The 27,586-nt window shown below is 38.9% G+C and overlaps 1 protein-coding gene and 1 non-coding gene across 2 annotated transcripts; both read right to left on the bottom strand.

The window, feature by feature from the left end:
- Positions 1-8: 8 nt before the first annotated feature.
- LOC133615576 (transportin-2-like) lies at positions 9-27,586 on the bottom strand. The gene is made up of 25 exons (XM_061974266.1): positions 27,438-27,586; positions 20,914-21,013; positions 19,682-19,757; positions 12,609-12,758; positions 12,292-12,398; positions 10,900-11,033; positions 10,607-10,688; positions 10,400-10,522; positions 10,085-10,203; positions 9,922-9,982; positions 9,667-9,841; positions 7,663-7,815; positions 7,364-7,589; positions 7,009-7,180; positions 6,834-6,920; positions 6,615-6,722; positions 6,382-6,540; positions 6,217-6,304; positions 6,008-6,106; positions 5,680-5,775; positions 5,528-5,603; positions 4,925-5,024; positions 2,811-2,885; positions 2,463-2,595; positions 9-2,268 (listed from the first exon to the last, which is right to left on the bottom strand). Exons 2-24 carry the CDS (start codon positions 21,010-21,012, stop codon positions 2,488-2,490), a joined length of 2,673 nt encoding a protein of 890 aa, XP_061830250.1. The 5' UTR covers position 21,013; positions 27,438-27,586; the 3' UTR covers positions 9-2,268; positions 2,463-2,487.
- Positions 26,511-26,581, bottom strand: LOC133615738 (small nucleolar RNA SNORD41). Its single transcript, XR_009816752.1, has one exon. It is a non-coding gene; the product is annotated as a small nucleolar RNA SNORD41 (small nucleolar RNA).

Raw genomic sequence — 27,586 nt, 5'->3', positions numbered from 1 at the left:
CACTCAAGTCAACTCGATAGAAAACTTTTATTTTCCCCTTTAAACAAAATTAAATAGAAAGGACTACATCAGCTAACATCCCACCTTGCACCATAGTTAAGCAAATGAGGGTAGATGAAATCCACTTGCCAGGCTTGATATCAGAATACAGAGTGAATGAATCGGTTAGTTTTTTCCCCTTAAATGGTATGCACCAAGCACAGACTCTTTCAGTCAACTACAACATCAAAATTTGATGTAATTCAAATGTTTAACACTAAAATGAAAAATAATTTCTTTAAATGAAAAGAATAAAACAAAAAAACTTTTAAAGTCCAAAAAAACATTTGTGCACAGATCGCACAAAAAACTAAGTAAAAAAAAAAACCTAAAATAAATTATAAGCATCAAAATTAAATTCCTTTCTTCCTGCCGCATGCTCGTTCTAACAAATCAAAAAGTGATGTCAATCGTATCTCTTAGCAGCTTAAAAATAATCAATTTATTTGTGTTCATATAAAACTTGGTAGGAAAAAAAGTGTAATTCTTAAGACTAAATTCATGGAGATAGTCAATACTCAGAAGCATGGTGAATTTGGACTTTCCTATCAGAAGTTTTGAACACCATATTGTTGATATTGGCGGTGCCCCCTCCCCCCTCCCCCACTATGCCCGGCGCATAACTTTAGGGTGTGGGCTGGTGCAAAACATCTAAGCTTTACTTTCATACATACAACCCCTTTATCGTGACACACCCAGGGGCTAACAGCCATAGCTACATTTCCAAGACCATCATCCATTATAGACAATGTCGAGACGCCAAGTTAAGTTTACCCTCTCCAGCTATCACATGTGGAACACAACTATTCAGATCAGTGTATTTTCTGGACCTGATCTACAGTGTCAAAAGTTGTTTGGGGGCGGACAGACCAATCACTAGTTTTGATCAGAAGCTGGAGCACTCGCCCATTTAGTGCAGCATGAAGTCATATTGCCATTGACCAAGCTATTTATGTCCCTACAAAAAGGAACACATAAAATGTCTTAAAAAGGATCAACACTCACTTGGAACGCATGCATGGTTTACAATATTACTGTAATGACTGCTTAAAAAAATAGAATGGGGAGGGAGTTGCACTGGAACATGGATGCAAAATACTGAACGTCTCCTCTTCAATCTTCATTTTAAGCACATGCCAAGTTATTACTATGTTAAGAAGCCTCAAGTATTATCTAGTCATTGCTTAACATTACCTTTAACAATTCACTGATGGGCATAGAATCCCTTATCTGGAAACCCTCAAGTATGTGGTTTAAAATACATTTCTTACAAAAAAAAAGTGCATTCATACCAGTAAGAACCTAGTTATTTTCGACAGCTTATCTCTCTCATTACATTGTTTTGAAAGCAAATACCCAGCCTGCCTACAGCATTTCAGCTCTTTAATGAAGTATTCATCAAACTATAACTGGTTTTCACACAACCATGGCTGAACAATAAGATGAATACGTACGAACATAAGCAGCTGACTGCTCCACGTTACAGCAGCCTTCCTCTATTATGACGATATAACAATCAGCGATTCTTTTCCTACATGCATCACTTTATGAGGCTATCAGATCAAAACTCAGCATCAATGTACAACAATGAGAAGAGATAAAGCCCCAAAGTGTATGCACACCCAAGAGGTTTATGCATCATTTCCTGTAAAAAGGTGCAAATATTTGTGCACATTTTCCTGTATTATTACATAGTAAAAGCATCTTGGTTTTGTTTAGCCTCTGGCAAAAGCCAAGAGGTGACTTGTAAAGCTAACTAACGTTAGACGTTTTCTTTTAAACACACTGATGATGTATGCGCGTCCGTCCATACACTTGTTTATGTGCATTGAGATTTGGGACTATGGCACCCTATGCTGGTTCAGATAATTCATTTATATGTACCTATGTGACACCCCCCTCCCCTGCCAGCTACCTTTAAGTAATTTCAACTGAGGAAGGGGGAGGTCAAAGCCAGCCCCCACCCGACTAGAATCCCTGCGGTGCTTTTTGTTAAAGTCACTTTTGAGCGTGTTGGATTTGTGCGAGGCGTTATAAATCCAAGAGGTATACATATATCCCTAAGTTTACCCTCCCTTCTCCCACCCTCCCTCACAGACACAGGGCACAGGGAAAGGGGGGAGAAGAAGACCCTTTGCCAAGTGGAGGCCCGTCACGTTGCCTCTGCATGGTTTCTCCCGCTACGCTGGGCAGTGAATGAGTTCCCCAGTGACCCTCCCCTATGGTTACCTGCATAGCAGACAAAAAGGATAAGAATTAGCAGAAGAACTGAACACAAAACTGGTGGCTAACATCATGTAATGTTCTGGATCAGATAAAGGTTGGAACAAAGATTTTTCATTGCACTATCAATGAGCTGGGTTTGTCATCATCTCCAGAAAGACAATACTTGTGAGCAAAAGTGAGAGGTTTTCAGGACATACCGTACAGGTCTGTTGTGGACTTGCGCTAAACGCCATAGCATGCCGACAAGCGCTCCTTCAACAAAGGAGGGAACTGTTCAGAGAACTGCTGCCAGTTCTCTTGGCCGACCTGGTCCTTGAAGCCATGCAGGATCTACAATGAGAGGTATTCTGTCAATGTGGTCTAGTTGGTGACAACACAAATGTTCTGCCAATGAGATTTCTTGTGGCCTAGCTCAAGCACTTGTCTCAGAACCAAATAGCATCCACACGGTTATGTCAGGTTTCGAATGTCTTAGTAGTGATCATCACAGTACGGCGAGCCAGATTTAGAATTGGCATGAAATAAGGATTTTAGGTACCACTCACCTTATAAAACATGTCTCTCAGGTCATCTTTAGGGCTGACCCAGGATGCCACAGCATCACAAAAGAAAATGAAGTCCTGCATAAAAAAGCTCTTTGTTATTTATCATAACTTTAAAAGGGAAACTGCACTTTTTGGGGGGAATTTTGTCTATCGCTTTTTTGCATTCTAGTTTGTAATTGTTCGTGGTAGTAGGCTAACAATGCAGCTAATGGGAGCAATCCATTCTGCCTCTAAAGTTTTTTAAAATTGCATCCAAAAATTAACAATACTTTATTTACAATCCGTAACATGTATAATAACCAAGCTGTACAAACATTGTTATCGTAAGAGCAAACATTGAGGAACTGTTTTCCGAGCGTAGTAACATCGTCTTGCGACAGCATGCTTTGGCATTGGCCAAAAGCTAGCTTCTGCGTCAACAGCTGAATGGCTTTTGAGTTTGTAATGCACAACAATGTGATAAGATCTCCAAATCTGTAAAGACTGAAAAACATGAAAATTCCTATTGCAAAATCAATAAATTATTAGCCCACATTTCATGATTTGTTTGTACAGAGCAAGTTCAACAGTGTGTAGTTGTACTAACAATTGCATGATGTGCTGCATGTATAATGATCAATATTATAGTGACTCACTCGATGGACAGTTGTGCGTTTGGACAACCAGGTGGAGACATTTTTTTCCCCGGTATATTTTGAGTATGCATGCCATTTATGTTGGTATTGCTCGGACTTTAATGACATCAGGCAGCGTCTGTTCTCAATGGGTACTAGCCGCCATTTAGACTTTCTCCAAGAAAAATGCCCCGTTTTAGGCTGTACAAACCGTTCAAATCCCAAAAAAGGATGTCATTTCTTCAGAGTTCCTGACAGGTAATCAAGAAGGGCAAGATTTTACGAAAGACAACAAAAGTGGCAAACACTCCTGTACAAGGGTGCACAGTCGAAAGCACGAGTTTGCAGTGACCACTTGGTTAAAAGGTTTGATATATTTTAAATATACTTCACTCGTTTACTATTTCCCATTGAAGTATTATCTTGATATTTGTATTTTCAACAAACAGAAACCAGAAAATGACACTTTGTCAGGAGAAGTAGTTCTACGTCTCCACTCTTGTTTATTTTGTGAACTCATGTGTCAAAAGTACATAACACAAACATGTGTTTACATGGACGCAAGGCAAAGTTGAATCATGAAATGCAACCTTACCCAAGCAAAAACAATGCTTATTTATCTGGGAGAGTTTTGATGCCAATTTCCTTGACCGAGCCACACAAAATAAGTTGTAAGCCTCCATGCTTTTCCAAGTTGTCATTTTTTGTTGTGTGGATTGACATCGGAGCACAAGATAGTTCAATATGTCTAGGAACGCCGACGGATAATCCTTCATATATTTTTTCGATAAAGTATAGGGATCTATTTATTTGCAGAGTTGGATTTTTTTTGCTCATATCTACTCTTTGCAGGAAGATCGAGGCCCCTGGCATACTTGTATAGTTCACCTTCTGCACAACAGCCATCATGGCGTAGCTTTTTACCCACTGTCGGGAAGAAATCCAGGTCGGAATACAAGCAATAGCTTAGCTCCGAGTGCCACATTTGCGGCGCTAATTCACACCAACCTCACTCTCGGGTTCCGTCTGCTGCAATGTTTCACCCTCTCTTCATGCTCACTTCTATAACAAGTAGCTCATCCTCTGTATATTCAGCGTCAAAAAGATATGAGTCCTCATTTGTCCAAAACTTGTCTGTCAGTTACCATGTCTGCTATGATTAGAACACTTGTTTGTTTTCGGAAGTAGGAACACACATTTGTTGCCGGAAGTACGTTGCTATGGAAACGGAAATAAACGCGCTCAATTCAGGTAATGCACAAAATACATTAAATATTGAACATATTACAGGACGTGTCTGTTACCACACACACAGTAAATAAAACAATGGAGGGCTTTGAAGGATACAATGGTGACTCCTTTTCGCTGCATCTTTCAAGCGTTTATCATGTTTAGAATCTTTCTGTCTCTCATGATTGTAAATAGGCAAAATTCCAAAAAAGTGCAGTTCCCTTTTAACAACTATTTAGTAGTTTTTGCAACATGAGGAATTCAGCTCACCTGCACAACACCGGCTGGGTTGACACCGATCATCACGCAGATTCCGCGGAAAGCTGAATCTTTCTCTTCATTATCCCTGATGTTCCTCAGCGATGTACACCTGATAAGACAAAATACCAGATAAATAAGACAAAACACTATCTGATATTAAACGCATGGTCAGTGAAGAGAAATTAATTATATTTATACAGAGCTTTTTCTTTGGCGACTTAAAACTATTTCCATTAAGACACTCATTATCTACATTTACGTCAGGTGGGTGGCACTGGGAGAAAAGTGGTTAAAGTGTCTTGCTCAAGGAATCGACAGTGACCAGGATGGCAGAAGCTGGATTCGAACTAGAAACCCAAAAGTTTCTGAGCCAGACCACCCACAGAGAAAATGTATCATCCCACTGGTATTGAGATCATACTGTCCTGTGTCAACTATACATTGTCTTTTAAATGACAATGACTATGAGGAAAATACCATGTGGAAAGCAGTAACAAACAAGCTTAAAAATAATTCACCGCTTCCTGTGCACATAAAATCTGCAGGAGCCAGATTAATTCAAAACATTTTTCTTCCAGTGGAAAAGGAAACAACTATGCTTGTGTGACTCACCAAGGCCTAATGAAATGCTGAAGCTGTGGCGCGACTTCCTGAGGACATACGTAGCCCAGTCTGCCTATTGTAATGGCTGCACATGAAGAGGAAACATTTAGAAGGTCATTTATTTCCAATTGATCTACCTCTGTGTGTACACAACCGTGTACCTGTGTTTTCCAGCAGAGTTTTGGGTGTGTTGGGTCTATTGATGATCTCCACCAAGTGTGGCAATACCACTCCTACATAAGGCTGCATCTCTGCACCTAGACGCCCACAGAGTAATACATATGCAAGTATGGTTATGCAAAATGCCAGGTTGTTTGACAATTCCACAGTGCAAATCTAAAAAAATGCAGTAGAGGATCTGCAATATCTGCATCAGAAAACATTATGGGAACAAAGCATATCATTATTTATCATTGAGCTGGATTTTTCATCAGGTCTCAGATATTGCGAGATCTTGCTTTTAGTGAAGGGCAAGCTTAATCTCCTCACCCATTTGCATAGCGATTTCCCCAATGGCCCAGGTGGCATTGTTACATACGGAGATAAACTCTGGGTTCAAATTAAGTCCCAGAATGGGCATGAACTCAGCTGTATAACACAAATAAAACAAAATTAAACACTGGTTATAACAGATGTACAACAATTATAGTTTGACAGCATTACAGCAGAATAAGGCCAATTACAACAAAAATACTCACCGATGCAGGGTTTAACGTGGAGGAAGCAGACCTTAGTTAAATCTCCTAACAGAGCAAAGGAGCTTTGCCTCACTTCGGGCATAGTGTCCTATAACACAAGCAGATTTCTTATTAGAGCTCTTGGAATGACATTGTCCAATTAGTGGGTTAGCATTCGCTCCATACCTGCATGCACTGGAAAAGCAGCGTCATGATATTGGACCGGGCCACAAGCTGCTCCACATGACTACCCAAACCCTCAGCAAGACCACTGAGCAAGTCTAGGGCCACAATCATAAAATCCTTGTCAGGAGCCTCGTATTGCTCCGGATGCTGGCTGAACATCTACAAACACAGTATTTCAGTCTTTATGTCTGACTGGACCTGCAGTTAAAAAAAGCTTGGGTTTGATCCCTCACCATAGCCTGAGCTAATGTCTTCTGGACTAGTGTGACACAGCGCTGGTAGACTGGCTCACAGTAAGGCAAGAACCCACTCTGCAGTGCAGTGGCCACTGAAGACAGACACTAGGAGATATACACAGCATTATCATTTTGATGCAGACGATGTACAAGGTCTGTGTTTCAACAAAAGATAGTCACAAACCACCCCAATTGTAGGAATAGTTTGACATTTACCTCCAAAAGAGGAAAGAGATCCTTGTCTTCATCCTTCAGCTCATTCCACTTTGCAATAAGAGGAGGCATCAACTTCTGAATGTACTCCTGAAAAACAAGTACAATTTGAAAGTTTGTGTTATTTTAGATTTGAGGAGCCCAACATTAGTAGAGTGTAACTTCAACAAGCTCTTACAGGTTGATTTAGGTGGTGACCCACTGAGTCCGCCAGCGTTCCAATGGCATCGTACAGGATGAGGAGGTTCTTGTGCTGGTACTTTCCAAAGGCAAAGACCAGAGTGTCCAAGATGAAGCTCAAATATGGAACAAGCTCTGTGCACGCCTCCTCCTCCAAGGTGGCAAATGCACTATGGTGAAAACAAAGATGGCGGACACAACAACATGACTAATCTAATCTATAAAAAAAAAGGCACATACACGACTCTACCAGTCAATGAATGATGTGAATCAGAAAAACAACATGTATCATTGTTATTCAATGAGCGGGCTAGGTCATTTCTACAGAATGAAGACCAGATGGTGCAGCTCACCTGCATGCAGCTTCTTGCACCCTTTTATTGCCATCCAGAATGCGTTTGAGAAGCTCAGTCATCAGAGGCTTGAGGTAGGAGTCAGGGGGCTGGGAGACCACCCAATGTGCATAACGACTTAGGGTCCAGCAGGCAATAGAGCGCACCAGGGCCTTCTTGTCACACAGACATTGGATGAGGTGGGGGATGAGCTCTGGCAAGTATTGAACCATGCCTTGCATGCAGCCTGAGGCAAAAAATAATAATTACTTACAGAACGTATTTGCCATAGATGATTTGCATTCAAAGGTAAATCCTACCCTCAGCAATCGCCCCTAATACAAGGATGCCGGACTCTTTGACAACCCAGTCAGGATGAAAAAGCAGGCCTTTCAGAAGTGGCAGCAGATGGGGCAAGAGCTCATCACGAAATACGTTGGCAAGTACGTCCAAAGCGGCTGCTGAACACTTTCCTGAAACAAACCAGCATACATTTTGTCAGTATATGAATTACTGAATTAATTATGAATACCGGTAATACATTTTAGCCTAATTGTTTATTGATTATAGCAGAAACCCTAAGGGTAGTAATCCCAGAATTTAGCATGTCCTTGAGATTGTTGTGGCCTTAAATGCTTTTTTTATTTAGTTTTACCCAAAACTTGCAAAAGAAGTTTTTTTTTTTTTTTTTAAAGAATTTGCTGAAAAAAATGCAGAAGAAATTAAAAATAATGAATGAACCAAGACATCCATCCATCCATCGTCTACCGCTTGTCCCTTTCGGGGTCGCGGCGGGGTGCTGGAGCCTATCTCAGCTGCATTCGGGCGGAAGGCGGGATACACCCTGGACAAGTCGCCACCTCATCGAACAAAAACAAAAACTACTAAAACACTACCCCTCATATACCTGTTTTTTCCCCCCACCACGCATCAAAATAGTGCCGTTAAAAAGGACATTTTCATGAACTCAATATTGCGGTAACTGACAGCCCTAGCCCATAATGTAAGTATTTTACTTACTACACACTGTTCAGTTGAGCTCATTTTTCTACCCTTTTTCATAACTATTTCCTTGTTCGCTGTAACAGAACAGTGAATAAATAAATATACCATAGTAAGCAAACAAATACATACATAAATAACCTTAATCTAATAAATAAAAAAATAAGGGTTCAAGATGGTCATCATAATTCTTGTTCTGTGTACTTTGTGAACACTTGTCGTTTCAACAGTCTCTTAAACGGAATCATATTGGTGCTCTGTTTGATTTCTTTGCTTAATCCATTCCATAATTTAATTCCACATACGGATATGCTTAAGGTTTTAAGTAGTGTTCAAGCATACAAATGTTTTGAATTAGATTTTCCTCTAGGGTTATATTTCTCCTCTTTTGTTGAGAAAAATGGTTGTACATTCTTGGGTAGCAGGTTAGAGTTTGCTTTGCACATCATTTTAGATGTTTGCAAATGCACCAAATCATAGAATTTTAATATTTGTGTTTCAATAGATAAAGCGTGTATGAGTGTTCTCTATATCCGACATTATGTAATATTCTAATTGATCTTTTTTGTAACATCCTTAGTGAATGAAGCTTATATTTGTAGTTTCCCCATATTTCTACACAATAACTCAGATATGTAACACTAGCGAGCAGTAAAGAATATGAAGTGATTTTTAGTCAAAAACATGTGCTTTATTAATTTTTGACATATTTCTTGCTACTTTATGTTGTATATTTTTACATGTTTCCAGTTCATTTTATCATCTATTATTACACCCAAAATGTGTTTTCTTTGACCCTTTCCAATGACTACTCTGTCTATTTGTACTTATGTTTGACTTTCCCTTCTACGGTTACCAAATAGCAATATTTTAGTTTTACTGAGATTCAAAGATTGTACTGCAACACTTTGAGAACAGACTAACAAATATTTAAAACAATAAAAGCTAAGCTATTAAAACTAAAACATTATCAGTGAAGCATAAGAAACAAAACATGCAAAATAGTAGATTTTCTAAGTGTTTCTATTTTATTATTATTTTGAAACAACAACTTAGTCATAAGATTTCAGGGTTTGTAGAAGTACTTTTTGGGCACATTCAATCATACTGCAATAATAATCATTTTGGCCACAATATTCATGATATAACATTTTCATATCGTATCCCTATTGCAAGGAATGTTTTAGTTTGCGATAAATACTGCGATTGCAATATCATGAAATTCTGGGGGGTCTGGAAGCAAGTAAAATTGCAAATAAGAGCAGATGTGCTCCATTTTCCTTACGCAAATGTAAATAAGACATACAATAGCGTATACTTACGCAAATTCCAGTCAGACAATGTGTCATCGTCATCATCATCGTCGTCATCGTCGATGTCCTCGTTGTCCCCTCCCTCTAAACCTTCGTGCTGCAACGTGACAGTGCGTGACTTGTGGAAACGAGGCTTGATGTCCTGATCGCTGTCTGGTACAGCTTCATCTTCCTCGACATCTCCCTGTGCCGATATTAAAACACACGTGAGCAATGTTTGCCATTTCACAGTGCTGAAACAGAACGAAAAATAACAAATCTCACCTTCAACAGTATGATGTCTATCTCTGAATACTTCATCCCGTTTACCAAGATGGGGATCAGTCTATTGAGGCGCAGGAAAGGAAGTACAACATAAATATTAAAAAAGGAACCAGACAATATGGCCCATTGCGACAACATTTGCAATGATAAAATCAGCACTCACTGCATCAAGTGCCCTGAGAGCATTTCCTTGCAGATGGGCTGCTCCGCAAGAGTCAACCAAAATTCACAGGCTTCGAGAGCTACATTCTCATCTGGGTCCTGGGTCCGCTGCAGCATGTACTGCAAGGGGAAGGGACAAACAATAGTGACTTAAACGGCACAAAAATATTTATTTGCTACAGAGTTGGAGCCCATCCGGATCAGAAGTTTAGGAACTTAAGGTATCATTGTATATCAATGAGCTGGGTTTGTCATTATGTCCAGGGGAGAAACAATGTGGAAAACGTGTTAGCTGTCCACATGATTCAGCACTTACCTGGATGATGCTGTGCATGTGGGGGATGAGCCGGTCAATGCGGACCTCCAGAAGCATGACTAAAGCACGGCAAACATTCTTTCGGACTTCAGAGTCCTCGTCTGCTGCCAGCACAAAGAGGCTCTACATGGGGTGGGAAAAAACATTTAAGAAAGGGAGAATAATGTAGCAACTAAGTCTTATTTGCTCCAGTAGGCAGCTGCAAACCTCTATGAAGGTGTCAATGTTATCCATTAGCGCCTGGGCTCTGCCGATGATGAATTGGTTCACACAGGCAATGGCGTGGGACCTGCAGCGGGGTCCACAAAAATAGTTACTACCAGTGATAAGCACTTATAACTTACAATTACTGCATGAAACAATGACGCGATTTGTTTGCGCTTTGTAACCCCAAGTATTTTAGCTCAAAATTTAATCAGCTATAATCTAAAGGCAGCAAAGACTTGTCCTAATGTTAGTGTGTGTATACCAGAAGTCATTTAACTCCTCCCGTGTTGTACCTAATTTTTGAGTTGCAGTGCTTGAAGAACTGAAGGAATTTGGGTATCATGATATTGAGTGGTCTGTTCAGAGCGTCGCTGTCCAGCAGCTCGGACGAGTCCTCACATATCTTCTGCAGTGCTCCAAACGAGCCCTGAGACACGGACACACACAGAAAGGCTGTCAAATCAAACGCAAACATACAAGGACACAGAGGAGAGAATTAAGTTGTGTGAGAAGATTTTTTTTTGGTATATTTTATTTGTAATTGTGGAAACATGAGCAACATTCATTGATACTGTCAAGGCTTTGGACATGTATACAGTGGAACCTCAAAACTTTATGGTTGAACAATTGGGGAAAAAGACCAAAATGGGAAAAATATGCCCAAATGACACAAAAATATGGCAAATGAGCAGTCAGTGATCATCTAGTGGACAGTTTTGTTTTTTAATGATGCCTGCCTATTATGGTACTAATAAAGAAGAAAAAAGGGAAGATGGAATAGAATTCGCATAGGAATCAATATCAGGATAACAGGATCCACATCTGCCTTTGCTGCTCAGTACAATACAGCTAAAGCAACAATGTTCAACCTCTGTTCAATCCTGACGTGAATTACCGTTGGACTATAAATGTTTTATGGTGAGTTGCACCCTGGAACCAACCATTTTTCATTCCAGTGGAGAAAAAAGTTGTCCTCATAATTGATTGTCTTCTACCTTTTAAGGTTCCACTGAATATGCAACTTTGGAACTGTGTACGCTAGGGCTGGGCAATTACATGATCCAGGCATGTGAGTTGAACTTAAAGAAAAAGTGCTGTATGCAAGTAATTAAAGAATGCCAATCATTTACCATTTGAAAGTGTTGTTTAGTAAATGTTAACTTGAAATGAAAGTATTATAGAATTGACTACACTAATTATACTTTGTTTACTGCAGAATGTTTGTGATGACAAGCAAAAAAACTAAATTTGAGAGGCAAAAAAGTTGTTCTCTTTACCCCCATAAGAAGCAAAACCATGGCCCTAAACCCGGGTACGGACTATAGCGTGGGTTACCTGTACCGCTGCACCTTTCGTAAGAACAATTATAAATAGGAACAACTATGACAGTTGTCAGCTGTTAGCATATAGTACCTCAATCAAACAGTGGAAATGTTTTTATTTTACAAGATACTGCAGCAGTAAACAGAAGGGTACTCAGTATAATCATGCACGGGACAATCCGTTTTAATAATTCATTTTTTTTAATGATATTCTAGATCGGATGATATGTAAAAAACTATTTTTTTGCCATATTGCCAGCCCTAGTGTACACTTTGTAGCACTACAATGTGCATGGCATGAATAAGACATCTGGTAGTAACAGTTTTATATTAACTTTAGTAAGAAGAATGTGATGGATGTACCTCGCATGTGTTGTAATCCTCGGAGTTGAGAAGGTTGCAGAGCTGAGGCAGCAAATCAGGCCATGACTGTAGTTCTCCCTTGGATGAAATAGTTGTAATCAGGATGCCTAAATGACAGGAGGCATTGTTTCAAGATAGTGAAAAGCATGAAAAGATGGTAAGTGCATTCATGCTTTGCTGGCAGCAACTCTGGGTCAGACAGTATGAATACAAACACCTTCATGGGGGAAAGTCAGTCATGTTTTTATGCATCATCTCCAAAGCATAAGAATTGTGATGTTTCTTAAAAATTTGAGTTGATTTAACAATGAACCCACCAATTGTGGCACGGATGAGTGGCGAGGGGTCGCCAATGTTGTTGACACATTCCTGCTTTATGAAGTCTGCGACAGTTGGCGGGAAGTTCTGGTAATGGGCCTTAACATTGTTTTTCAGGATCAGACCACTTAGGGAGCGGGTTGGCTCGTCTAGAAAGCAAGAAACAATGTTTTATTAAAAACAACAATTATGGACAGAATCATAGTATTGATATGTACTTGCAGATATCCTTTTAGTCTGTCACTTTTAACCGCAGAGCCTCTATCTTTAACAAATCAGTCAATGGCATGAAAACGGGCCGAAAAGAAACAGCCATAACACAGACGAAACAAAAAATGGTGAATACAAGTAAAAAACAAAGGCAGTGCAGAGAATTTAAGGTTAAAAAAAATAAATCTCTAGCAACAGACTGTTAAAAGCAGAAAAATGACAGATGTATGACAGAAACGATTCTGCTGCTGCAGTTGGTCCCTCAAAGCAGCAGATGGTGTCTGGTTAGGAGATGAGATTTAAAAGTCAGTGAAAATAAGTGTTGCGGAAAAATGACTGTCAAAACGCCTACTAAACTTTTAAAAACTGACATAGTAAATAGTAAACCTGGTGTGGTACCGCAAAATCTAGTTATCTAAAAAAGGTATTGAAAACAACCATACAGTATTGATGATTTACTATTGGGAAACAGCATAAGGCAGACTCTTCTGACGGCAGTGTGGCAAAGAAAAGGAAAGTGAATTTAGACATGAAGTGCTCACAAACAAGAAATGCTGATCAATTGGCTCCATGCCCGGTCCAAACACTAACACCACAACCACCATGGAGGATAATTATGGTATCTTCCACCTTTAATTGTCCTTGGAGACAGTTTTTTTTTATTGAACATGTGAATGGATCTGCACCTATAAAATGAATAGCAATAAACAGAGTAGCGGTCTCAGTATTGAGACTTGCTTGTCCCAACAGGCCTGTCTCTCCTGTTCTTACACCACCACTGTTCGGAGTGCAAGACAATCAACCACTGATATAAAAATAAACTCCCCCACTTTTACCGCAATTAAGTAAATCTCTTTCATAAAGCACTTTTCACAAATAATAATAGAGTGATGTACAAAACATAGGTCCATTAAAACAATTAAACGAATACAATAGAGGCAACATCATAAAAAGGATAGAACCAGTGATTAAAAAACAAAGCCCATTGACTAAAAGCTTCTTTTTTTTTAAACAAGCCTTCAAATGTTTAAGAGTTAAAACAGTCCAGTGACTGATACAAGTCATTCCAGAGGCTAGGGGCTACAGCCTGGAATGCCAGGTCTCACTGGGTTTTACAACAAGTTTTTGGGATCTGTACGAGACCCTGTCCTAAAGATTATTCTTGCCGCTGCATTTCATTCTTGTAATTACCATACTTCATTTGTATTCTTTATATACTGCAATTTATATGCGACTTAGGGTGTTATTTCAGATACAGGTTCCACTGTACACCCTAAACCCAGTGGTTATATGGATGGAACTAGTATGTACCGTATTTTCCGCACTATAAGGCGCACCGGATTATTAGCCGCACCTTCTATGAATTACATATTTCATAATTTTGTCCACCAATAAGCCGCCCCGGACTAAAAGCCGCGCCTACGCTGCGCTAAAGTGAATGTCAAAAAAACGCTGCGCTAAAGTGGATGTCAAAAAAACAGTCAGATAGTTCAGTCAAACTTTAATAATATATTGAAAACCAGCGTTCTAACAACTCTGTCCCAAAATGTACGCAAATGTGCAATCACAAACATAGTAAAATTCAAAATGGTGTAGAGCAATAGTAACATAATGTTACTCGAACGTTAATGTCACAACACACAAAATAAACATAGCGCTCACCTTCTGAAGTTATTCTTCATTCGTAAATCCTTCGAATTCTTCGTCTTCGGTGTCCGAATTGAAAAGTTGCGCAAGCGTGGGATCCAAAATGGCCGGTTCCGTCTCGTAGAAGTCATCGGGAGTCAGTGTCGCTGTTGTTCTGTGAATCCTGCCTTCCGGAAAGCTCGGACCACAGTTGTGACCGAAATATCTGCCCAAGCATTTACGATCCACTGGCAAATGTTGGCGTATGTCGTCCGAGGCTGTCTGCCCGTCTTAGTGAAGGTGTGTTCGCCTTCGGAGCTGTGTGAAAAAAGCCACCCGGCCTCTTCGCGTAAACTTCCCTTAACCACTCGCTCATCTTTTCTTCATCCATCCATCCCTTCGAGTTAGCTTTTATGATGACGCCGGCTGGAAAGGTCTCTTTTGGCAAGGTCTTCCTTTTGAATATCACCATGAGTGGAAGTTAGCATGGCAAGCTAGAACCACAGTGAAGGATGACTTCTCATTCCCTGTGGAGCGAATATTCACCGTACGTGCTCCCGTTCCACAGTGCGGTTCAGTTGCTGTGAAATACGGTAGTAATCCGTGTGCGGATGGAGAGATTGCGTCTTTTTATGAACCGGATCGTTTAGTAGGAGCCATTTTGTGGTCTTTACAGATGTAAACAGGAAATGAAACGTACGGTGATATCCGCGCGTTTTTTCTTCTTCTTCCGGGGGCGGGTGAAGCGCTTCCTGTTCTATGGGGGCGGGTGAAGCGCTTCCTGTTCTATGGGGGCGGGTGCTTTCCTTGGCGGTTGCTTGCGTAGAAGAAGAAGCGCTTCCTGTTCTACCGGGAAAAAAGATGGCGGCTGTTTACCGAAGTTGCGAGACCGAAACTTTATGAAAATGAATCGTAATAAAGCGCACCGGGTTATTAGGCGCACTGTCAGCTTTTGAGAAAAATTGTGGTTTTTAGGTGCGCCTTATAGTGCGGAAAATACGGTACTGTAGATTGAGGATCTCCTGTAGGTTACTGTTGGTCCAGTTGTCCCTCGCTCCATCAAGCTTCAAATATCCGGCTTCACTATAATGCCGATTTTTTTAAGCACATTCTACATTTATTTATGTTGCACATAGGCCTGGGCATCGGGAATCGATGGGAACCAGAACTTACATTTTATTTCTTCTTGAACCGTTCAATAATTCCACCATTGCAGAAAATAAACTGCAGTTACTTCAAGTATCTTTATTACTGGAGGAGCACGTAGGTGATTAAACCCAAGAAAAATTATGATTCAGGCAACAGGAATGTGCTGTGAGTTTCAGTCGTAATTAAAACATAAAAATAGATGACTACAATTAAGCTGTAGGAACCTCTCATGCATTATCAGTTGATACAGGATACAACAGAGCTCAGTTTTGTGCTTCATGGCAAAGGCTGTGAATACTTACATGTGATTTATTGGTTTTTAATTTTCAATACATTTGCAAAAAAGCTCTTAAAAAAAACAAAAACATTTTCACTTTGTCATGTGTGTAGAATTTTGAGGACAAACGTGAATTTACTCTATTTGGAATAAGGCTGTGACATAAAATGTGGAAAAAGTGAATGAGTGCTGTACAATACTTTAAGTCTAGATGGAACCATTGTACAAAGGAAACCAAACAGTGATGAACAGGAAATTAGCAAGTAGATTAATAAGAGTCTAGAGCAGGGATGCACAAACCATTTGCCTTCCAGGGCCAAAGCAAAAATGTGCCATATCAGCCATATCCCCCAGCCCTATGTTTATATCAATATAAGTATAAAAACTTAAGATTTACAAACACAGGTATTAAGACCCTGGACCGGCGGAATCAGGGAAAAAAAACAAAGGATTTTGATGAGTCATAGATGTTAGTTTTTACTTTTGTTTGATTAGGTATTGTGTTCTATTGACTTTGTTTTGCTCGGACAAATGTATACAATCAAATAAAATAGTTTAAAAAGTATGTTCCTATAATTACACTGCCAATAGCAAATCACTATTAAACATTTAAACTTTTTACAGTTAATACATATGATTGGTATCGGCCAATTTCACTTAAAGATGATCTATATCACCAGCATAAAATAATTATTGGATTAGCCAGAGGCGATTTGCATTGAAAGGCATTAACAATGGCGATCACGTCCATTTTCAAGAAAATCGGCCGATACTGATTGTTAGCTGATCGATATGTCATCCCAAAACCTTGTTGCGCCTTAACTGCAACACCAATAACCGCTCCACGCAACATTGGCGTTTGACGTGAGCGGTGTTTAATGACAACAGCGGGTAACGAGATTGAGGAAATGATAAATGGGTTGTACTTGTATAGCGCTTTTCTACCTTCAAGGTACTCAAAGCGCTTTGACACTACTTCCACATTTACCCATTAACACACACATTCACACACTGATGGAGGGAGCTGCCATGCAAGGCGCTAACCAGCACCCATCAGGAGCAAGGGTGAAGTGTCTTGCTCAGGACACAACGGACATGACGAGGTTGGTACTAGGTGGGGATTGAACCAGGGACCCTGGGGTCGCGCACGGCCATTCTCCCACTGCGCCACGCCGTTCCAAAACTTGGAAGGACACGCAATGCTGACGACGTGGCTAATGTCTTTGGCTATCCATCTTTTTGACAAAGTTTTTGCAGAACACATTCCTGTGGTTTCAGCACATCAAAGCCCAGTTATAACTTAAATACATTTCCCAGGATGTGATAAGTATTTCCACATAGTGGCCATGAGAGAAGCATTGGCAAAAGCCAGAGCACAAACGCATGGAGGATCCTCCCGGCACAGGCAAATTGCGTAAAACGAGTACCGTATTTTCCGCACTATAAGGCGCACCTAAAAACCACAAATTTTCTCAAAAGCTGACAGTGCGCCTTATAACCCGGTGCGCTTTATATATGGATAAATATTAAGATTCATTTTCATAAAGTTTCGGTCTCGCAACTTCGGTAAACAGCCGCCATCTTTTTTCCCCGTAGAAGAAGCGTGCGGTGCATGCTGGGATATGTGACGTTTCATTTCCATTTGTGTGTTTATGTAAAGACCCCAAAATGGCTCCTATTAAGTGTGTTGTCTGTCTAATTATAAATAATGCAGACGAGGCGTGTTAACTGAGTTCTCAACGTTTACTCACAGCCTGCTCATAACCACATTCTAACTCCCAGCATACAACAACGCTTCTCAGGGCTACCGCGCATGCTCGTCACTATCGTTGCATGCTGGGTAGTGTAGTTGTTATATTTGCTAGCTCATAACATCACATTAAGAGACACGCTTACGCACTTAATTCAATACTCGCCGTCATTCCGGGTGGATTGACAAAAGACCTCCAGCCGCTAGATATTGGTGTCAACAGGGCATTCGAAGCTAGACTGCTAACTGCGTGGGAACAGTGGATGACAGAAGGCGAACACACGTGACGTTCACCAAGACAGGGAGGCAGGGAGACCGCGCCAGACGACATTTTGGATCCCACATTCGCCCAACTTTTGAATTCGGACAAAGAAGGAGAATAATTCGAGGGATTTATGAATGAAGAATAACTTCAGAAAGTGAGCGTTATGTTTATTTTGTGTGTTGTGACATTAACGTTCGAGCAACATTATGTTGCTATTGCTCTGCACTATTTTGAATTTTACTATGTTTGTGATTGCACATTTGCGTACATTTTGGGAGTGAACAGAGTTGTTAGAACGCTGGTTTTTAATATATTATTAAAGTTTGACTGACCTATCTGACTGTTTTTTTTGACATTCCTTTAGCGCAGTTAGATGCGGCTTACAACACCGGGCGGCTTATAGGTGGACAAAGTTTTGAAATATGCCGTTCATTGAAGGCGCGGCTTTTAACCCAGGGCGCCTTATGGTGCGGAAAATACGGTATAAGGATTGTAAGCTATGAAAATTTCACATCAGTTATCGTGACAAAAATTAACACTGTTATCATTATCGTGGTATTGTTGAATGTGCTCAAAAAGTACATATACACACAAATCTTTTGACCAAGTTATTTTAGTAATTGAAATAGACACGCTGTTAGCAAACCAATTATTTTGCATGTTTTCTGTTACTTTACTTCACTGCTTCTTTCACTGATATTGTTTGTCTTAGTACTTTATCTGTTTTAATGGCTAAGCTGTTATTGCTTTAAATATGTATTTGTACTGTAGCACTTTAAGATTTATTTAAAAGGGCGTTCTGGCAGCTAACTCGGTTTAGCGGTTCTTAAGCGCGCCGTAGAAACACCTCAGTCTTGTATTCCACTGAGTATAAAATGATCTCTCTGTTAAACATCCAGATGGTCATAAAGTTTGATTATAGTCCATCATACTTGCCAACCTTGAGACCTCCGATTTTGGGAGGTGGGGGTGGGCGTGGTCGGGGTGGGACGGGGGCGTGGCTAAAAGGGGAGGTGTATATTTACAGCTAGAATTCACCAAGTCAAGTATTTCATATATATATATATATATATATATATATATAAATAAAATAAATACTTGAATTTCAGTGTTCATTTATTTACACATATACACACACATAACACTCATCTACTCATTGTTGAGTTAAGGGTTGAATTGTCCACCCTTGTTCTATTCTCAGTCACTATTTTTCGAACCATGCTGAACACCCTCTCTGATGATGCATTGATGTGTGGCACGCACAAAAGTGCTTTCATCAAATGCACTAGATGGCAGTATTGTCCTGTTTAAGAGTGTCACAACATTGCTGTTTACGGCAGACGTATACAAAAACGTGACTACTGTTGTGTGTTGTTGCCGCGCTGGGAGGACGTTAATGAAACTGCCTAAGAATAAACCCACATAACAAACCAAGAACTTGCCCTCCATCATTCTACAGTTATAACGTGATTGGGCAGGTATGCTGTTTATATTGTGGGTTAGAATTTCTGGAGATTTTCGGGAGAAAATTTGTCCCGGGAGGTTTTCAGGAGAGGCGCTGAATTTCGGGAGTCTCCCGAAAAATCCGGGAGGGTTGGCAAGTATGTAGTCTATGCAAATATCAAATTAATAATCCTACTTTGGGAACATTTATTTCCCACGGTCAGAGGGACAATTTACTTCATTTCAATTTATGAACCACTATCAATCGAATACAATTCCAAGGAGCTAAAATGATCAATTTAGAGAGAATAGTCTCAATTTAATATGGTAACACCACTGGCTCTGTGCTTACCTTCTGTTTTGAGTCTCGTAAGGACAAAGATGAGATAGTTGTTGAAGTCAGGGAACTGGTTCAGTTGTTCAAGTTTCTAGAATAGCGGTCAAGGACAATTTCTTTCAGAGTAACATCAAACAAACCAACATTTAATGTCCATCATATTACATTTGCAATGTACACATTTGATACCCGAAGAATGCAAAAAGCATTGATTGGTGCGCCGCTAGACAAAGCAAGTCTTTTTAAACTCTGGATCTCAATGCTAGGTAGTAGTAAACAATAACATTTGTTGCCGACAATTATATTTGTCGACAGTTGACGTCATCACTCGTATATTTCCGGTCGGAAGTGGGTCACTCGCAAAAATATCACCAGTGATAACATGTAAAGAGTGAGCACATTTCCTCTTATTTTTGTTAAAAACATGAATACCTTGCTCATTTTGCAAAGCAAACTTTTTTTCATTATGGCAGTACATCTGTGATAAGCGAGCATTTAAAGCGGAGACATGATGTCGGACATTGGTAGGGGGCATGCAGACACAGCTTTGATAAGTAGTGTTAGCTTCTAGCTTGCCAACAAGAGTGAGACCAATGTGTGGAAAAAAATAGATAATTTTAGCCAAAGTCAAACAGCTAAACTTTGTTTAAATCAATTTAAGTACGTTCAAAAGCAGCGTAAATTTGCAATGCTGTAAAAAAATGGCATTTAAACAAGTTAAACATACAATCTATTAAAGAGACAATATTTTAAGAATTAATCAAATATAAAATTCTACACATTGATTATTTTAGAGTGCTAAAACTGTCAAGAGTTAACCAATATACCAGTATGCAGCTTTTTAAACATCACAAAAAGCTTTTCTTTTTGTAGATTGTGTTTCGTTGTTTTCATTAGTGCTATTTTAACAGTTTATTACATAAACAAGGTGAATTTTTTTTGGCACTTTGCCTTTCCTTTCTTTAAAATGGACAACTTTTTTTTTTTTAAATGGACAACATTGTCATTTTAATGTTTGTAACAACTGAATGAGCATTACAGTTACAGTGTTAATACATATTTATAAATTAATCATATTTGTTAGTAAGCACATGCCTAAAATAAAATAAGCTGCATTTAGAAGTTGATGGAAAAATTAGAGCCATTAAATAAGTAAAACCTTTATTATCCTATTAGTCGACTAATCGTTAAGATAATCGTTGACTATCCGAAATACTCGTTAGTTGCAGCCCTATTAGGTAGGATACTTGTTGGACGGCTCTCTGTGTTGCTGTGTCGGGCGACTGCGAGTCCTTGAGCAGCTGGAGGACCTGCTGAAGTCCCTGCTCATCTGGCTGCCACTCCATCCTGTGGACACAACACCCTTTTAGTACATTCACAAACACCACTCTTGAAGTCCTATATAACAGGGGTCCCCAACCTTTTTAGCACCAGGGACCGGTTTAATGTACCGGTAGGCATTATTTTTCACGGACCAACGCCACGCGTGGCAGAAAGATATAGCAAATAAGTGCATGAAAAATGAATACATGACAAAACTCACCATGACATTAAATTAGTGGGAGACACTGGCCTTTTCCCCTTGCAAAACAGCTCTCCATAGACTTTAGTTTTTTACTCATTTTTTCTAGTAGTAGGCTTTGTTTTGGCTTTAGTATCTGATGGGTTATAGGTGATACATCACATTCAAGAACAAGAGCATGGATCTATAAGAAAGCTAGAAATACTTGACATTAGTTCTAATTTCTGTGGGTTACTATTTCCATTTTTAAAGTTATGTATTCATATTTTGTGCAATATTTCATATGTAGATACACTGTTGCCTTATGCACATTAACTCCTATGGTCACTTTGTTCCTGATCTGCCCTGATCTTAGGTCATCAACCGAGCTAGACGGAACCTAGCTTTTGGCTCCGATTTGGCACCTTTACATTTTAATGTTTATTAATATGCATTGTCCCATTTGACAAAGATAGCATATGACGACTTCCTATTAGGAGATTAATAAAACATCTATGAACAAGCTTATTGGTGTGTCTGGTGGGACAGGCCAAAGAGTACTGTATTTTTCGGACTATAAGTCGCAGTTTTTTTCATAGTTTGGCCGGGGGTGCGACATACTCAGGAGCGACTTAAGTGTGAAATTATTAACACATTACCGTAAAATATCGAATAATATTATTTATCTCATTCACGTAAGAGACTAGACGTATACGATTTCATGGGATTTAGCGATTAGGAGTGCCAGATTGTTTGGTAAACATATAGCATGTTCTATATGTTATAGTTATTTGAATGACTCTTACCATAATATGTTACGTTAACATACCAGACACGTTCTCAGTTGGTTATTTAAGCGTCATATAACGTACACTTATTCAGCCTATTCTTTATTTATTTTAAATTGCCTTTCAAATGTCTATTCTTGGTGTTGAGTTTTATCAAATAAATGTCCCCCAAAAATGTGACATATGTTTTTTTCTCCTTCTTTATTATGCATTTTCGGCCGGTGTGACTTATACTCTGAAAAATATGGTAATAGGACGATGTGCAATGATATCAGCACTTTAACTTACTAGGCCAAAGGAGATGTGCATTTTTTTCCATTCAGCACAATTATTATATACAACAATTTAGTACTTCTCCATCTGCCTTATGCACATTAACTCCTATGGTCACTTTGTTCCTGATCTGCCCTGATCCTAGGTCATCAACCTAGCTAGATGGAACCAAGATTTTGGCTACGATTTGGCACCCTTACATTTTATATTTATTTATGTGCACTGTCCCATGTGACAAAGATGTAACAAATATAGCATATGGCGACTTCCTATTAGGAGTTTTATAAAACGTCTAAGAACAAGCTTATTGGTGTGTCTGATGGGACAGGCCAAAGAGTACCGTATTTTTCGGACTGTAAGTCGCAGTTTTTTTTCATAGTTTGGCCAAGGGTGCGACTTATGTGTGAAATTAACACATTACCGTAAAATATCAAATATTATTTAGCTCATTCACGTAAGAGACTAGACATATAGGATTTCATGGGATTTAGTGATTATGAGTGACAGATTGTTTGGTAAACGTATAGCATGTTCTATATGTTATAGTTATTTGAATGACTCTTACCATATGTTACGTTAACAAACCAGGCACATTCTCAGTTGGTTATTTATGCGTCATATAACGTACACTTATTGAGCCTGTTCACTATTCTTTATTTATATTAAATTGCCTTTCAAATGTCTATTCTTGGTGTTGGCTTTTATCAAATAAATTTCCCCAGAAAATGCGACATGTTTTTTCCCTTATTTATTATGCATAAATGAGTAAAATTAACTGTTAAAGGTTAGTACTATTAGTGGACCAACAGCACGCACAATCATGTGTGTTTACGGACTGTATCCCTGCAGATTATATTGATATATAATGTAGGAACCAGAATATTAATAACAGAAAGAAACAACCCTTTTGTGTGAATGAGTGTTAATGGGGGAGGGAGTTTTTTTTGGGTTGTACTAATTGTAAGTGTATCTTGTGTTTCTTTATGTTGATTTAATAATTAAAAAAAATAAATAAATAATACCAATAATGAAAAAAAAACGGTAATTTCCAATACTACATTCTAAAGCATTTATGGGCCGATAATATCGGACATCTCTAATTAGGAGTTTTGTAAAACATCTATGAACAAGCTTATTGGTGTGTCTAGTGGGACAAGCCAAAGTTAAGTAGGAAAATGCGGCCGGTTTGGAATTATTTTTTCTTTCTTTAGTTTATTTCGAACATGAACACATTTACATCATAATACATCACACAATTTCATATAATTTCATTTTACATCATGCCCGAAAAGGAGTAGGAAGAAGCAAAGCTTATTTAATCCTACCCCTTTCCCACTTCAGAGCGTTTACAAATATATAAAATCATTTACTGACCTTTTTATATACGGTAATAAAATAACATCTATGAATTAGTATACAACAGTTTTGTAATATGTAATTAATTAATTCAGTCATTATTAACATACTGAGATGAAGAATATCTTATTTTCAATAAGATTGAAAGTATTTCTCATAATTCTTCTTCTTTGTACTCTGTAAGCACTATTATTTTGAACAACCTCTTAAACTGGATCATATCAGTACAATTTTTAACTTCTTTACTTAATCCATTCCATAATTTAATTCCACATACTGATATGCTAAAAGTTCTAAGTGTTGTACGTGCATATAAATGTTTTAAATTATTTTTTCCTCTAAGGTTATATTTCTCCTCTTTAGTTGAGAAGAATTGTTGTACATTCTTTGGTAGCAGGTTATAGTTTGCTTTGTACATCATTTTAGCTGTTTGCAATTTTACCAAATCACCGAACTTTAATATTTTTGACTTAATAAATAAAGGGTTTGTATGTTCTCTATATCCAACATTATGTATTATTCTAACTGATCTTTTTTGTAACACGGTTAGCGAATGTAGCGCACATTTGTAGTTATTTCCCCATATTTCTGCACAATAACTCAGATATGGTAACACTAACGAGCAGTAGAGAATATGTAGTGATTTTTGGCCCAGGACATATTTTGCTTTATTCATTATTGAGATGTTTTTTACCACCTTATGTTATTTAATGTCTCTGTGTGGCCCGGTAACAAATGCATCACGGACCGGTGCCTGCACCAGTGGTTGGGGACCACCAAGAATTGATTAACGTGGACCCCGAAAAACGTATTCGGGTGTTGCCATTAAGTGGTCAATTGCACGGAATATCAGTACAATTTTTTACTTCTTTACTTAATCCATTCCATAATTTAATTCCACATACTGATATGCTAAAAGTTCTAAGTGTTGTACGTGCATATAAATGTTTTAAATTATTTTTTCCTCTAAGGTTATATTTCTCCTCTTTAGTTGAGAAGAATTGTTGTACATTCTTTGGTAGCAGGTTATAGTTTGCTTTGTACATCATTTTAGCTGTTTGCAATTTTACCAAGTCACCGAACTTTAATATTTTTGACTTAATAAATAAAGGGTTTGTATGTTCTCTATATCCAACATTATGTATTATTCTAACTGATCTTTATTGTAACACGGTTAACGAATGTAGCGCACATTTGTAGTTATTTCCCCATATTTCTGCACAATAACTCAGATTATGGTAACACTAACGAGCAGTAGAGAATATGTAGTGATTTTTGGCCCAGGACATATTTTGCTTTATTCATTATTGAGATGTTTTTTACCACCTTATGTTATTTAATGTCTCTGTGTGGCCCGGTAACAAATGCATCACGGACCGGTGCCGGTCCCCTGGACCAGTGGTTGGGGACCCCAAAAAACTTATTCGGGTGTTGCCATTAAGTGGTCAATTGCACGGAATATCAGTACAATTTTTTACTTCTTTACTTAATCCATTCCATAATTTAATTCCACATACTGATATGCTAAAAGTTCTAAGTGTTGTACGTGCATATAAATGTTTTAAATTATTTTTTCCTCGGTTATATTTCTCCTCTTTAGTTGAGAAGAATTGTTGTACATTCTTTGGTAGCAGGTTATAGTTTGCTTTGTACATAATTTTAGCTGTTTGCAATTTTACCAAATCACCGAACTTTAATATTTTTGACTTAATAAATAAAGGGTTTGTATGTTCTCTATATGCAACATTATGTATTATTCTAACTGATCTTTTTTGTAACACGGTTAGCGAATGTATGGCACATTTGTGGTTATTTCCCCATATTTCTGCACAATAACTCAGATTATGGTAACACTAACGAGCAGTAGAGAATATGTAGTGATTTTTGTCCCAGGACATATTTTGCTTTATTCATTATTGAGATGTTTTTTTACCACCTTATGTTTTTTAATGTCTCTGTGTGGCCCGGTAACAAATGCATCACGGACCGGTGCCGGTCCCTGGACCAGTGGTTGGGGACCACCAAGAATTGATTAACGTGGACCCCGAAAAACGTATTCGGGTGTTGCCATTAAGTGGTCAATTGCACGGAATATCAGTACAATTTTTTACTTCTTTACTTAATCCATTCCATAATTTAATTCCACATACTGATATGCTAAAAGTTCTAAGTGTTGTACGTGCATATAAATGTTTTAAATTATTTTTTCCTCTAAGGTTATATTTCTCCTCTTTAGTTGAGAAGAATTGTTGTACATTCTTTGGTAGCAGGTTATAGTTTGCTTTGTACATCATTTTAGCTGTTTGCAATTTTACCAAGTCACCGAACTTTAATATTTTTGACTTAATAAATAAAGGGTTTGTATGTTCTCTATATCCAACATTATGTATTATTCTAACTGATCTTTTTTGTAACACGGTTAGCGAATGTAGCGCACATTTGTAGTTATTTCCCCATATTTCTGCACAATAACTCAAGATTATGGTAACACTAACGAGCAGTAGAGAATATGTAGTGATTTTTGGCCCAGGACATATTTTGCTTTATTCATTATTGAGATGTTTTTTACCACCTTATGAGGTGGCGACTTGTCCAGGGTGTACCCCGCCTTCTGCCCGATTGTAGCTGAGATAGGCTCCAGCGCCCCCCGCGACCCCAAAGGGAATAAGCGGTAGAAAATGGATGGATGGATGGATGTTATTTAATGTCTCTGTGTGGCCCGGTAACAAATGCATCACGGACCGGTGCCGGTCCCTGGACCAGTGGTTGGGGACCACCAAGAATTGATTAACGTGGACCCCGAAAAACTTATTCGGGTGTTACCATTAAGTGGTCAATTGCACGGAATATGCACTGTACTGTGCAATCTACTAATAAAAGTTTCAATCAATCAAAAAGCATGCAAGGAAAAGTTCGCCGGCGGTCTCTGGATCAGACAGTATGAATACAAAGACCATCAATGAGAGTCAGTTAAATAATATGATGCATCATCTCCAGAGAACAAAAAAAAAAGTGTCCGGGTTGTAAAGATCACTAACATTATGAACACAATCGGAATGTCTGTTGAAGAAACCGTGGAATGATCGTAAATCCCCACTAGAAAGAGGGTGGAGGCCGCAAACCAGGGCATTAAACACGGGCGGGTAAAATCTCTTGACCCCAGTTTAATCCTTCCAAGTTAATCCTTCTCCTGCCTCCAACACCAGCCGCTCGGTGTTATTTTTATCAGAAACAAAATGTACGAACGCGAAAATTTATAACAAATAAATTAAATAAATTTAGGTTAGAGCTTTAACCGCTGATCGCGCTTAGCAGCGAGGCTAACTTTAGCGGCGCAACGGCGGGATGGCACGTCCGCTTATGTAAGATATTATGACAAAATGTAACCTACATGACACACGATGACGGAATTTAACAAATAAATTGTAATTATTTTGAACCCAGCCCATTGAGACGACGCAACCCATAGTTTGGGTTGCTTAAAATATATTGCCCTTCGTGTTGAGGCCTACTCCAAATTTTAAGGCATGGTGCTCACATGTGACCGGCGCACTTCTACGACAAATACAACACAAAACCCGACAAAAAAACATAAATACACGTCTCACGGTGGACAATAACCTCGAACGGGGCTACCAAACGCGGCCAAAGCGAAGATGTCAGCGAGCAATTATCACCAACTAGTTGGACATGTTTCGCAAGGCGGTGTTAGCTGCTAATGCTAACATGGGAGCTAATGCTAATCAACGGAAAATAAATCTTCCGACACCATTATTTGGCACATTTGACAAACTCCGACACGAATTACTTGCTTATCTTTAAAAAAGTACAACCGCTACGATAGAAAACGTACAATATTGCCTTTCACGTTGGAAAATGAATGCTGGGCCGCTCTCCTGCCTTGTTGTCCCTCGCAGCGGTTCTTGTTCAAACGAGCACGCTGACTTAAAACTGGTCACCGGCGGCTTCCGTTCTGCTCATTTGATTTATCTCGCGAGAATA

Source organism: Nerophis lumbriciformis, linkage group LG22, assembly GCF_033978685.3.
Source record: "Nerophis lumbriciformis linkage group LG22, RoL_Nlum_v2.1, whole genome shotgun sequence".
Classification (NCBI taxonomy): Eukaryota; Metazoa; Chordata; class Actinopteri; order Syngnathiformes; family Syngnathidae; genus Nerophis; species Nerophis lumbriciformis.
This window is presented reverse-complemented; position numbering and strand designations above follow the sequence as displayed.

Coding starts and splice junctions, on each gene's coding strand:
- LOC133615576 (XM_061974266.1), bottom strand. CDS start 21,012: ATGGAGTGGCAGCCAGATGAGCAGGGACTTCAGCAGGTCCTCCAGCTG. Junction 12,399..12,608: donor ACTCATCCGTGCCACAATTG/GTGGGTTCATTG, acceptor CCTGTCATTTAG/GCATCCTGATTACAACTATT. Junction 6,107..6,216: donor CCACGTTAAACCCTGCATCG/GTGAGTATTTTT, acceptor TGTGTTATACAG/CTGAGTTCATGCCCATTCTG.